The 14243-nt window shown below is 48.3% G+C and overlaps 1 protein-coding gene and 1 pseudogene across 1 annotated transcript; both read left to right on the top strand.

Annotated features, from left to right (window-relative positions):
• The first annotated feature begins 2155 nt into the window (after nt 1-2155).
• LOC120642564 lies at nt 2156-2898 on the top strand (annotated as a pseudogene).
• A 6000-nt stretch (nt 2899-8898) lies between these two features.
• LOC120642462 (VAN3-binding protein-like) lies at nt 8899-11656 on the top strand. Its single transcript, XM_039918997.1, has 7 exons — nt 8899-9359; nt 9445-9516; nt 9607-9675; nt 10215-10572; nt 10663-10845; nt 10945-11052; nt 11150-11656. The coding sequence occupies exons 1-7, from the start codon at nt 9177-9179 to the stop codon at nt 11362-11364; spliced, it is 1188 nt and encodes a 395-aa protein (XP_039774931.1). The 5' UTR covers nt 8899-9176; the 3' UTR covers nt 11365-11656.
• Nucleotides 11657-14243: the final 2587 nt, after the last annotated feature.

Raw genomic sequence — 14243 nt, forward strand, 5'->3', positions numbered from 1 at the left:
CATCTTAAAAGAATCATACTTTGCTCTAAACAAGTGATATTTTTGTTCACGGACTTTTGTGGAGCCTTCATGAATTTCAATTAGCTCTTTCCATATCTCACTTGCTAAGTCCATGCCATTTACTCTAGCAAAGACTTCCTCACTAATGGCTTCGAAAATTGCATTTCTAGCCTTAGCGTTCCATTTTAATTGCTCCGAGGTGGGAGTTCCGGTGAATCCGGTCTTTGTTGCCATCCACACTTCGGGGGCAATCGCATCAAGGTATGCGGCCATACGAACTTTCCAATAGGCAAAGTTCTTGCCCTCGAAGTGAGGCGGCGAACCTCCCATCTTGGCCATAGCTCTAGGCGGTGAAGCCTAATGATCCAAATGAGCAACGAGGCTTTGATACCAATTGTAAGGATCGATGGACCAAGAGGGGGGGTGAATTGGGCCTTTTTCAAAATTCTAAGATAGATAAAACAACCTTAACCTTTGCAATGCTAGGAAGGCTCAATTCACCAACCGACTAAACAAAGCAAACTACACAAGCTATCAAAGATATGAAACTAAGCAAGGTAGAGCTAAGCTATGATCTCTAAGGTCAAGCACATGAAAGAATGCATGAAAGTAAGTGCTTGAAATGAAAGAGAGTGCAAGAGACAACCGGATTTTTCCCATGGTGTCGATGTGTTGGCACACACCCCTAATCAACGTTGTGACACTCACTAAGAGTCTTGTCACCTCCCATGTCACCGAGACTTGGGCGCTCACTAAGAGTCTCCGTTCACCATCCCGGCGTGGTGGAGCTCAAGCCACGTACAATCTTCTTCTCCGGGCTCCCACAATCCTTGGCAAGCTCCGCGAGAAACACTTCGATCACCAAGATCGTCTAGGTGCTGCCAAACACCAAGAGTAACAAGCTCCTAAGCCTTCACTTGACCTACACTCAGTTGTCCCTAGCTCAAGCACACTTGCTACACTTGCAAAGGATGAGTTCTTCAAAGTTGAAGCACAAACTAAGCACTAGATCTTCTCTCTTTTGCTCAAAGCTCTTTCTCTTCTTCTCAAGGGTGGCCTCAGGTTTTCAAGGTGTCAAAAGGCAACTGAAATGAGCCAGGGGGTACCCTTATATAGAGTGGAGGAGGTTACATAGCCGTTGGAAGTTTTCTGCAGAAAAACCGTGACCACCGGAAGAACCGACGGTATAGAAAATATGGGCATCGGTTCAACCGGTCTCTCTGTGTCAAAGAAGTAGCCGTTGGAGTTCTGACACAGTATCCACACTTGCGTCATTGCACCGGTGTATGCTCCGTAGGGGCATCGGATCAACCGGTGCTAAAGAGGTTCACTGATCAACTCAAACAAGCGTTCTGGAACAAAGTACATCCAATGCACCGGTGCTTTGATTCTGAAGCGTCGGTTCAACCGGTGCTGAAGAGAAGTTGAAGTCAACCAAAACATGCTCTCTGGAACAAAGAACTTCTGATGCACCGGTGCTTTGATTCCGAAGTGTCGGTTCAACCGGTGCTGAAGAGAGGTTGAAGTCCACCAAAACATGCTCTCTGGGACAAGGAACTTCCATTGCACCGGTGCTTATCTTTTGACCATCGGTTCAACCGGTGCTACACTTGATTTCTGCCTTCATCCAGAGAAGATAGACCGACAGGGCATCGGTCCTTCCGCCACGCATCGGATGCTCCGATGCTGGGGCACCGGTTCAACCGGTGCTGCTGATTTTCTTTGTTTTCAGTTGTTTTGACTTGGATTCGAATGTGACTTTGATTGTTTCTTCTTCCAAGAGTTGTGTTGACTTCTATTGACCATATTTTGCTGTTTTTGAGTGAGTGTGCAAGATTTCTAAGGCCAACTCAAGTTTGATCAAGCTACTAACTCATGAACCCCTCTTAATAGTACGATCAAGAACTAGAAACTATAAAACCTAACTAAATCAAATGTCCTTCATCTCCTTATGACACTTGAGACTAGAAAGGTCCTTTATCTTTGAAATTGAGTCCTTGGTACGCATGATTGTTTCGAATGAGGGGTCTCCTTTCATATTTCATATGAGACTAATCCAGTTATTGAGCTTTCCTTTAAAACACACGTTAGTCACATACGGTTGTCATAAATCACCGAAACTTACCATTAGCATCTATCGGCCTAGATGCGCTACACTTCCACAAGTTGAAGAATCAAGTAAAGTTACCCATTGCAGCTGCTATATTTCACAATCTAATCAGGGAAATGGAAGGAGATGAGGAGTGGCTGGATGATCAGCCAGATAATATCAACCTTGCAGATAATATCATGTAATAATTGAATAAAGTTATGTATAATATGGCAGTTATGGTTGGGAAAAGTTCACCAAAAGTCAGTATGAGTTCGAGGGTATCGCCTAAGTTCAATAGGATGCTAGCTACGCCAAGTAGTAGCATGAAGAGAGTCTCTCCTTAGAGCAGACTTGCTAAGAAGACAACAAGCTCTCCAAAAGGTATGATATTTACTGTTTATTCATAATTTACATTGTACATTTATTATGTATGTAAATGACTGACCTTTGTTTTTGTAGCCAAACAAAGAGCAGTATGAAACATGCAGTTGGAGAAGTCTCTTGTTGAAATCCTTCACGAGTACAAAGACAGTGGTTGTAGAGGAGATAATGGCTGGAACTCAGAAGGTTGGAATAGAATGATGAAGGAATTCCATGCGTGGAACAAATTCGTATCATTCACCAAAACTCAAATTCAAGAGAAGGAAGGTCAACTAAAGAGAGATTACAAGATGCTGAAAGCAGCCAGACAACAGAGTGGGTCCAATTGGAATGAAAAGCGCTGTATGGTCGAAAGATCTTCGGCTATGTGGGCCAATTTGGAAATAGTAAGCTATTTTGTGATCAATATCTTCCTTTGCATGTGATTTGTGATTTGTTTGATGATGTACAATCTGTGACTATCTTTTGCATGTGCAGTCATTCCCAAAAATAAAAAAGTTTCGAAATAACAAGGCCAGCTTTCCATTCTATGATGATCTTGGTGAGCTATACGATGGTAAGTTTTTGATCTTGCTGTCCAAATTAATGAGTTCTGATCTTCTATGTTGTGTGCTATTATTTCAAATTGTGTATTATTTCCTTGTTCTTATGTAGGCCATCTTGCTGAGGGAACATACAACTGCACTACACTTGATTCAATGGAAGATGAGGCACCCTTGAAGCTGCTACCAAAATTGGAAGATGATACTCAGCAGCATGATGATGATGATGATGATGATGATGTTGTGTTGCTTGAGGAGCAAAGATACTCAAGAGAGAAAGAAACTGAAGATGCAGATGTAAGTGAGTTGCAAACAAACTTGAGAGAGCAAGAGACTCAAGCTGATAAAGTTTTGACTGAAAAGCAAATAAGACAGGCTGCAATAGCAAAAAGGAGGCAGGAAAAACAAGACAAGAAGAGTACTAAGAGTTCAAGACTTGAGTGTAGCTTGGAGAGGTACATCGAGATGATGACCAAACAAGCTGAGGATGAAACAACCCAGTTGGCTTGAGAGAAGGAATGCTCACAAGCTACAGATTACTCCATCAAGAAGTGTGTGTCTATGCTGAGCACAATGGATGTTACAAAGCAAGAGAAGGTTAAGGCTTATTCAGTTTTTAAGAGCCCAGAAAATAGAGAAATCTTTCTGAGTGCATGTGAAGATGACTTGGAGTCTGCATTATCTTGGCTGAGAAGTGAAATGACCTAGTGTCACCAAAGGTTAGTTCTCAAAAGCCAACATAGATATTTTGTTTCACTTTGCTGCATTACTTCTTCTGCTTGTTAGTTCTCCAAAGGCTGATCAATTACTTGTTATTTCAAGTCATATTAATCTCCCTGAATTTGTACAGATCTCGCTAAAGTAGCATGTAGACTATCTCACTGTCACTTGATTCATTTAGCATTCTCTTTAGTTGTACTGTTAGCATATTGCCTTATTCTCCTATATATTATCATGCCTTATTCTACTTTTCATGGCCTACTGAATTAGAATGTTTGCATAATGCCACTACAAGCTTGAGGGTCATATTCCTGCAAACATCAGTTCTTGCAGTGCACTGAACAAATTGTAAGTTTGTAGGCATGCATTTATCACAAGTTTCAATAGAACAACTATGTGTTTCTCATGCATAATCATTTTATTCTGTTCTCAGCAATGTGTATGCCCATAGGCTGAATGGCTCTATCCCTGGTCAGCTAGCATGCTTGTAGTTTCATGGTTTCAGTTTGGCCAAATATGTAACAACTCCAGTCAGCAATTCACTTCATTGTAAGTTGTAACAACCATTGTTACCAAGCTGATATCGTGGATTAGGCAACGTTACTTGTATAACACATTGTATGCTTCAAATTTAGTTGCCAACCAAACATGCCACAACTTGAGAGTTTTTTTAATTACTTCTGCGTCATTTGTTTCCTGTCTACCACTATTTCCTTTATATGCCCTGCATCCTGCTCTTAAAGAAAGGCTTTGCATTTCCTTACCAAGTCACCGAGCCATTCAACATTTTGATGATGTTTTAAGAAAAGAGAAATCTGACAGCTTGTTCTCGTGATCACTGTGCAGCCTTATTTCAGATAATCAGGACGATGACCAGTGGCGGGTTGGCTTGAACTCAGCTATGTTCAGAAGGGTGTCCATCCATGTGTTCAGGAGCTGGGATGCAGTATCTGTGTAGCAAACTTGTTTCTGGATAATGTCATGCAGTGTGTGAATCTTGCCTTTGCTTTCTATTGATTGGAGAATCGAAGAGTTTGTTTCCTGGTTAAAGAGAAGGCAAAGGCAAACTTGGTAAGCAACATGACATTAACCAGAAGGCAACAGAAATCTAACATGACATTAACCAGAAGGCAACAGAAATATTTGCCTTTGCCTTCTCTTTAACCAGGAAACATCGTTAATGTCTGTAGCAAACTTGTTCCTTACCAAGTTTGTTTCCATCCATGTGTTCGGGAGCTGGGATGCAGTACCTGTTGCTTTCTGTAGCAAACTTTCTGTTGCCTTTGCCTTTGTTCCTGGATAATGTCATGTTGCCTGGTTAAAGAGACTAGTATATGATAGTTTGTTTCCTGTGCTGGTTTGAATCCTTGCCTAAACAACCGAACATATTTTTTGATGAAAGGAATGGTTCCTAGGCCAGAAACCAAACAAGACCAGGATTGAGTGACACGGGTGGAATCACTCAAACCGGGCCTGGAATCAAAACAGGTCTGGAATCGAAACTGGGCTGCCGAACGAGCCCTTAAGAATTTCTGTTCATGCCCGAACGAGCCCTTAAGCATTTCTGTTCATGCCATCGTAGAACAGGCACCCTAGGCACGCGTGGGGGCGCGGCACGCGGGGACGGGGTGCGTGCTGTCGCGGAAGCTGGAGGCCTTGCAGCTTTAACATTTAGGTGGGAATCTATGAGGAGGAACTATACTATGCTAATGTCTGGTGGTACTTGCTGATTCCATTTAGCTCCAACATAGAAATGTGTAGTACCTACTATGGAACCACACTGCTATTAAGTATTCTCTGCACCTAACTTTTTTCCAACACCATGAGCTGCTGACAAGTTCGCAGGATAGAGGAAATAACTTTTAACCTTAGCTCGGGGTGCTTACTTTGGGTACTGATGCTATGAATTTTTAGCTTGGCACCACCGCTCCAACATTTAGTACTGGTACAGTTGCATTCTCTCTGCTCGATGCACCTCCTTAGAACACACGATAAAGTTGCCCTTAGGTCCCGTTTAGCATTCAGCTTCTCCTAAAATGGCTGGTGGAGTAGCTACTCTGGTGAAATTGAAATTGTTTTAGAAAACGTTGGCAAAACAAGGAGTTGGAGATTAAGTCGGTCGAAACCGCGTATTGTGGTTCCATCCCGCCAGTGGAAGTTGAAATGAGTTTTATGGATGCCTAAAGTCAGTAAAAAAAATCGTTTGGCAAAGCGTCACTGAAAGCTCTATGTGAAGCTGTGTCAAAGAGGTCCTAAGCCGTTGCCCAAAAGCTATTTGATGACCTGTCAATGGAAATTGGGAAAATCTATTTATTTGCTGCATGAACATGTTATGAAAGTTTCAACCATTTCAGAATTGTTTAAAAATAATTAAATTATTTTGGAAAAATGTTGATTCCCAAAAATGTTTTGCACTTTTCTAAACGTTAGAAAACAATCGTAATGTTTCGAATATTTCAAACTATTTGGAAATATTTGAAATATTTTAAATTGGTCCAAAAAATTGTTGGCCAAAAAAAGTTTTCAAAAATTGTTAGTAAAGACTTCTTGCAGCTTAAGCTCATGGTGGGCTCTGACCGAGCTCATATAGGAGTACTTGACAGAGCTACAACATGAAATTATTTGATACCTTATTTTTTTCAAAAAAAATATTTGAGACGCTTGCAGGTGATACGGTTGGCGGCTCGCCGTCCCGTCGTCCATGCAGGTGTTGGACGGGGAGGTGGTATCAGCCATGGCCGGACGCGATCGCCATTGTCGAGTTCCCCGGCGGACGGCCCTGACGGTGATTCGGCGAAGCTGCCATCCCGCGCGCGGAGGCGAAAATCGGAGCAAGCCAGGATGGCGCCATCGCGGAGGAGAAGCAGCATCTACCTGACTCCCTCCAAGGTACTATCCGCCAATGCCGCAGCGTTGCTGCTGGTGCTGCGAAACAAGGCGGTCGCTCACGACGGCGCGGGGGGAGCGAGGCCGGGGTTCGATACGGGGCAGGCGACGATGGCGCCATCGAGGCGCGGCTGTCGCGGCCGCGGGATTGGTCGCCGGTGACAGGGTAGCTCTTTGACATAGCGGCTGGAGCTGACGATGTGGTCGCCAGTGACGTGTCATGCGTCCGACTGCGGCGAACAGGGACAGCGCGCCGCCGGCGAGCAGTGGCAGCGCCGCAGCGGCCAGCGGCAGAGGCGTCCACGCCGCCGGGGCGGACGGTATCTGGTTCACCGTCCTCCTCCCCGGACGGGACTTCATTTACCGTCCAGGTGTGGGGTCATATGTACCGTCGGATGTAAAGCGTGCGGACAGGATCGAACTAACCTGTTGGGTTCAGAGAGGTCGAAACGCTGTGTGGGCCAAGCGGAGGCCCAATTACGGAGGACCCGACGGCCCAAGCGTGCGTGACCTTGGTGGCCGGGCCTCCTCCGTGGGCCTCGGCGCCGGCGCCGGCGCTCCTCGCCGGTGGCAATTGGCCAACGAGTCGGTCGCGCCGCTGCCCGCTGGCAGCGAACGGCTTCAATTCATTTTCAACGACCCCTCTCTCATCTCTGCTGCTGCAGCTGGCCCTCTCTCTGGTCGCAGCTACGTGGTTGTTGAGATGCCAGAAGCTGTATGGTAGGAGCAGGACTTGATCGGCGGCAGGATCGGATTCCTCCCTGAAGAAAACGCATCCTGATGATCTTCATCGCGACGCGCTGACGCATCAAAGTTCATTGCACCTGGGCGTGCTTGCAGATCCAATCCCTTCCTCTGCCATTCACTCCATCTGTTGTTGCACGCACAGCCACAGAGCAGTGGCTACTCTGAAGTCTCACACCACTTTCAGCTGTGCAAACCGTGGTGGTTTAACCATACCCATCCCCTACCAAATGCAGTTTCCAGGAGCACTCCACTCCGTGGTCGTGAAACCGTTCCCGTTCGTGCAGAATGAACGAGGATAGGCAGGCTCTTCTGCCAGAAATTCACCTACTCCAAAAGCAACAATCTTGTCCCATGACCTGTCTGGACTCTGGACAGTCAGTTCAGCAGACCACAGATGTGATATTCATCTCCGTACTTTCCTTCATTTCTTATCTTGGTACCGAGTGAGCATTAGCTGATGGCAAAGCTAATTTGGAACGCCACCGATCCCCGCTCTTCAGAAAAGTGGGGGAAAAAAGAAAAGAAAAAAAAAGAAAAAGAATGCCATGGTTCCCTCTGTATTTCGGAATTCACAGCTGAGATCCTTTCAAGTAAACCATCACTGCTGCGCCACTGAGAGCAACTGCACCGGCAATCAATCCAATATGAACCGGCGATATCCCACTCCTGCTGGGAGGTGGAGCCAACTCTTGTCACTTCGGTATTCAAACCCGGGTCTTCGATGTGCAACTTTATCACCTGACGGTGAACATTCAGTTTGGTCAGGTGGGTTGAGCAGGTAACTCGTAGCCCTATAACTTATTTTGAATAATGTTATACAGTGTATTGATTTGTTTGTAGCATTTTCATGTTATCAACAATGGACAGGGACTGAACTGATGTGAGACTGGGATGACCCCGCTACAGTTTGCTACAGCATGAGATTTGCTTGTTTTTTTAAGGGAAGAGATCTTCTGATTGAAACCCAGTGCACTGAACATTCACATAGGTACTCATGCTCTGACATTAAGAGATACTACGCTACAGGTCACAATCTACACCCATGAGGTATACGTCTATACCCCAGCACTACAGCATTGCGCGCATGGCAATGATGCCCGAAAGTTCCGAAACATCGTATGCATGACACCCTCATCCTTCTGCCTTTTCTGTTTTTCTATTGCACTAGTGGCAGCCCAACAAGGCAACATCTCATGTTCTCTTCGCCTTTTTCCACGATTTGATTTACAATAAAATACATTGGATCATTGCATCGAAACGCTAAGCATCTCCTCTTTGTAGCAGTATTTTTTTGGGCGGCCACAATATAAAATCCAGCACCGAAAAGTTGTGCTCATCAAACTCCTCAATGTTCTGGGACAGTTATTATGCTGCAAATTTTCTACTGTAAAGGCTACCAGGTCCCCATTTTGATTCCATCTTCTTTGTGTGCACCTAAAGCATTCTTGAAGATCATGATCTGCTCCACCCCTCATCCTCCCAAAAGCCACTAATATGCTTTGTTTATTTGGTACTTATAGTTTTTTACTCACTGCCTTTCTCAGTGACACCTGTATTGTTTCAGGTTTTTTACAGCTAAAAGTTGGTTCTAGTGGTTGCAGCTATCCTAGCGATTCGATCAAGGATCTGGTTCTCCTACTAAGACATTCTGATCTGCGGCTGCAGGTTGCGCATCAGAAAGACAGAGAGGCTGCACCTGCGCAGCTACCAAGAGTGACATCCACTCATCCACTATAAATCTCTGACCGTTACCTTTCCTGAGCTGCTTCTAGGGGAATTAGCTTGGCTTCTGCGCTGCCTTGCAGGCCATGGAGCCGGACAGAGGCCTAATTGCCTGCGAGGAGCCGTCTCCAGAGCCTACGGACCTGCTCTCGAGCGCGTGGTGCAGCTCGGCCATCCAAGTTCTTCAGACAGGACCGAAGGAGTGCTCGATGGCGCTGGTGGAGCATCCGGTCATGTCGCTTGATAATGACCGGAAAGACCTGTTGTCAGTAAGTGTAGCAGATATTTTGTCAGTGTATTGTGCTAGAGATGAAACTTGAGGTGGGTAACAATCTATTTCCCGGCGCTTTGCAGAAAAGTAATCGTAGCTTGGTGGTTGACAAGAGCAGTTTCAGCACTGCCCAATGGAAATATGACGATCTGAAGGTACATAACTTTTGCGATGGGATGTTCATTTGCAGACTCATTTTAACCTAACCTCAAGCGTGTGCCTTTCTGGCATTCTTCTTTTTTCAGTCATGGATATGGCTGCAGAAGGCAATTCATCCCGAACTGGATTATGATCTCTGTCTCAAGAAGAAATGGGTGAGTGATATTGTTAATGGCTGAAAGCCACTGTCTACTTCTGTTCATCTCTGAAGTTACAGAAACTTGCATGATTTCCTGCAACGCATGATGTATAACTTGAAATTGCACGGAGATTTCTTCTTTACTAATAGAAATGGCGCACAATCTTGTGGCCGTTCGTTCGAAAAAAAAAATTGCGCGGAGATGTTTCACATGTTTTCTTCTCAATCCTTGTGATCAATCTTGAGTTCCTGGAATTTGGTCATGTACTAATCCATTGATTTTGGTAGAGCAAGGCTCCTATTTCTGTTCTGGCCAATATGAATAGTTCAGTTAGTTACACATTCTGATTAGCATTTTCTGGGAAAGATACCGATTCGGCTAGCATGTTATGATCAGCCATATCTCGTCCCCAAGCTTCTCTTTTTAAATCCTTATTAAGTAGCCTTTTATTTCTTGATATGCATCAGCGGAGATCAAGGGAATGATGTGATATGCTGCTATTTATTTGTGTTGAAATTCTTGCCAGATCTTGAAATTCTGAACTTTGCACGCAGCTCCCGCGCAAGATGGCTCCATGGAACGGCATCTCGCTCAAGAAGTGGGTCAAGGAGCGGAAGCAGAAGCGCAAGGAGGAGGCGCGCCTGCAGCGGGCGGAGATCCACGCCGCCGTGTCCGTGGCCAGCGTCGCGGCCGCGCTCGCCGCCATCGCCGCGGAGAGCGCCGCGCCGCCGGGCGCGGCGGGGATGAGGGAGACGGCGGTGGCGTCCGCGGCCGCGCTCGTGGCGGCGCAGTGCGCGAAGGTGGCCGAGGCCGCGGGCGCCACGCGCGACCAGGTCGCGGCGGCCGTCGACGCCGCCAGGGCTTCCACGGACGCCAGCAACGTCATCACGCTCACCGCGGCCGCCGCCACATGTACGTGTTCACTCACTGTTACCGCATCGCTGCGCCACGAGGAATTCCAAGAATTCTCGGAAGTAATTTGCTTCGCCGGACATGTCACAGCGCTGCGGGGCGCTGCGACGCTGAGAGGACGGCGCAGCAGCAGCGGCGGGCATGGCCAGAGCGAGAGAGGGGACCACGCGGGCTCGGCGCGGTCGCAGGACGACCTCGACTTCGACTTCAACCACGCGAGGTCCCGGGCGGCGCTGGTCAAGGGCGACGAGCTGTTCGTCGCGATGCCGGACGGTGAGTGCCTGCCGCCGCCATTTCCATGCCAGGCTCCCCATGCCCACGCCAGTCGCAACCTGACGTCGCGTTCTCCTGGCACGGTGATGCGGGCTGCAGGAAAATGGAAGCTCCACACGGTGTCCGCGGCGACGAACAAGCGCGGCGAGATCGTGCTCCGGATCAAGAAGACGAATCTGGTCATGGCCTTCTCCCACGCGAAAGAAAGTAATTAATACCGAACAGCACCCACCCTGCCTCGCATGTTTAATTTTCTTGATCAGTTGATCGGACAAACCGAACTGGCCTGCCCGTGCACCCGCAGGCGTGATCCGCGACGTGCGGCCGTGCGCCCCGGAGAAGCCGAGCCCCGACGACGGCGCGACGTACCCGGTGGAGGTGTGGACGAGCAAGGGCAAGGTGGAGCTCCGCGCCGACGACTACGGCGTGTACAAGAGGTGGGTGGCCACGCTCAGCCACATGCTCGTGATGTCCACCGCCGTGGTCTCCGCCAGGCACGAACCGCCACGCCGGGTCTAACCGATCGCCCCGCCGGCCGCCGGCACCGCGCACGTACGGGCACGGCACGCGGGGGTCGATCCCCCCAAGCTAAGGCAGACACGAACGACCTCCGAGTCGACTGCCGCACGTGTATCTTTGCCGTTGTATCAGTATACAGTGTATTTACCAGCACCTGTACTGTATGTACATCTTTTTTTTTTCTTTTTGGAAAAAAAAACCTGAACTACATTGTAGTGGGGCACTACCCGTTTGGCGAACGGTTTATACCAATGAAGGATCATGGACAAAAGAAAAGAGACATGTTAATGACGATGCCCCGTGAATGGTGGCGCTCTTACCCCGCGAAGAAAAAGGGAAAAAGCCCGTGAATGGTGACGCTCTTACCCCGCGAATAAAAGGGAAAAAGAACAGCAAAGATCTCGAGCATCTCCAATAGTTCTCAATATTTTCTCTCTCAAACTTATTGTTTGCTAACTCCCCAAATAGGTATGGAGAGGTAAAAAAGAGTCCACCTCTAATAGTTTTTTATTTTTACTCCAAAAATGAGGAGTTTGTGGCTCAATAAGAATAATTCTATGGGAAACACCGAGAGGGAGGGACAATCGAGAGGGGAGAAGCTGTGCGTATTTTTACGCACAAGGAAGACCAATTTGCTAATTGGTAGGAGATGGAGAATTAGGATGAAGAACTATTGGAGAATGTTTTTTCTTTTTTTCTTCCAAAAAAACAAAGATGGGGCAGATAGATTAGAAACAGTTGGAGATGCTCTGAACTCTGCTTTCTGTGCACGACTTCTCGCCTCTCGGCCTTGGGCATCATGGAAGGCGGCGGGCTGCCATTGCCTAGTGGATCCGTCCGCTAAGCGGGCCAGCGATTCACAGCCCAGGGAAGCCATTGCATATCCAGCCTACAGCAAGGAAGGAGGGGGAGGAGGAGGAAGGAGTGCTCGTTTCGTGGGCTGTACTCTCTAAGCTGGTTGAGCGCCGGCGGTAGGCCGGCCATTGCTGCCTGTTAATTACCCGTTAGTCGTCGGCGTAGTCACGCTCTTCCATCCATGCTGTGTGCCGGGCCTCGCTCACTGCGCTTGGCGTTGGCGCTTGCACACATGGATGGACCACCCGCCGCGACTGAACTCTGAACAGCGGCACTGCATGCCTGCGCGCGCGCGGACCTTGTAGCTAGCCATGGTGGTGGGGACGGGTAGGACCAGCAGCCGGCCGGCTGGTCTCGAGGCCCACGTACGAGGCCACGACGGACCACGAGCGACGAGGGGCGCGCCCCGCGATCTGTTCGCGTACACGTAATGAATAGCAAATCAATGGTGGTGGCCACTGGCCAACTTGATACAGTAGAAGATTACCAGCAGTGTGGGTGACTCTGGAGTACTGCGCGTACTGTGGGTACGTTGTACGTGGCAACCGTAAAATAAGGCTGCAGGCCTTGCAGCTTGCTAGGAGTCATCTTAGAGCTAGTAGGCAAGTGACGTAGCCTTTCAGGATTTTAATTGCTGACGTCGACCGGCTTATTGCTAGGCAAGTAACGTGTACAAAGGTTCTCAACTGGAGTGGAGAAGCTAGCAAGCTATAGGGTACTCAGAGTACGTACGTGCTGGTTGATCGAAGAGGAGACTCGCCAAGTTGCCATGCATGCGAACCCAATTATGAACACAGCTCACAAGTCACAACTCCCAAGCACCGGCCTCTCGCTTTCTGCGGCCATGGAGGCATGGAGCTCGGGTTCCGCATGAGTTAACTAGACCATTAGCGAAACGTAGCTGGGCCTCTAGGCTTAGCCGGTTAGACTTTCTTTACCTCTATTGCTACTTCTCCTCACAAGTACTTGCCTGGATTGTGCGAGCGCGAGATACCTTCGGTTGGATACTGAGGAGAGCTTACCCGGGCATTTGAGTGCAGAATCGGCCAAGCATCCCGACGATCTCATTGTGCCAAGTGGCCGCGTCGGTCTGATCCTCGGCCCTCCATGCGTCCTCGCGAGGCAAAAATGTTCTAATAAAGACCTTCCTCAGTAATATCATCATGACTTTCGAAATCATGTGTGGTAGTAATACCAAACCAAATACGACGAGTAGTGGGGTCCTGAGCTAAGCCTTGACTAAACCTTGTAAATCTTAATTCCATAATGCCTTTCAAATCCTCCTAGCCACTATCCTACTACAATAATTCTCGCTAAGAAGAATGCCCATGTTGTGGCAATTCCACCCATAACGTAATGCGTGCGGCGCGGTCCTCAGCATGTGGCCACGCATGTGGCACGGTCCTCGACCCACAGTTTCTCCTTGACAGTGCGGGCAGCGAGATCCTCGGCCCTCCATGCATCCTCGCGAACCGTGCGTGCGGCGCAATCCTCGACCCGCAATTTCAGCTCAGCGGCGCGGGCGGCGCGGTCCTCGACCAGCGGCGCGATCCTCGACCAGCAGCGCGGGCGGCGAGGTCCTCAGCCCTCCACGCATCCTCGCGGGAGCGCAGTCCTCGACTCGCAATTTCTCCTCAACGGCGTGGGCGGCTAGGTCCTCAGCCCTCCACAAAGGTAGCACATAGCTCACAGAAGTCCGCCACTTCAATGATTGAGTTGCTTCCGCTCCCCGAGGTTTGGAGGAAAAGTTGGTCCTAGGCAGTGACAGATCTAGAATCTCAATCTAGGAGGGGCTAATTTTTCCTTCTCTTTCCTCTCTCCTCACTTTTTTTTCTTCCTCCTTTTATTCTTCCTCTTCTCCATTCATGGTCGGCAAGCTGAAGGTGCACCATGGTGGCGCGGCGGCGAGCCTACCAGAACCGGCCGGCGCGGCAACATGGAAGCGCCCTGGGACCAGAGGTGGATCTAGCGTGGGGGCAAAGGAGTGGGGACTAAAGCCCTCCTGCCCTCATGGATCCAATGGA

The sequence above is a fragment of the Panicum virgatum genome, chromosome 7K (assembly GCF_016808335.1).
Source record: "Panicum virgatum strain AP13 chromosome 7K, P.virgatum_v5, whole genome shotgun sequence".
Lineage (NCBI taxonomy): Eukaryota > Viridiplantae > Streptophyta > Magnoliopsida > Poales > Poaceae > Panicum > Panicum virgatum.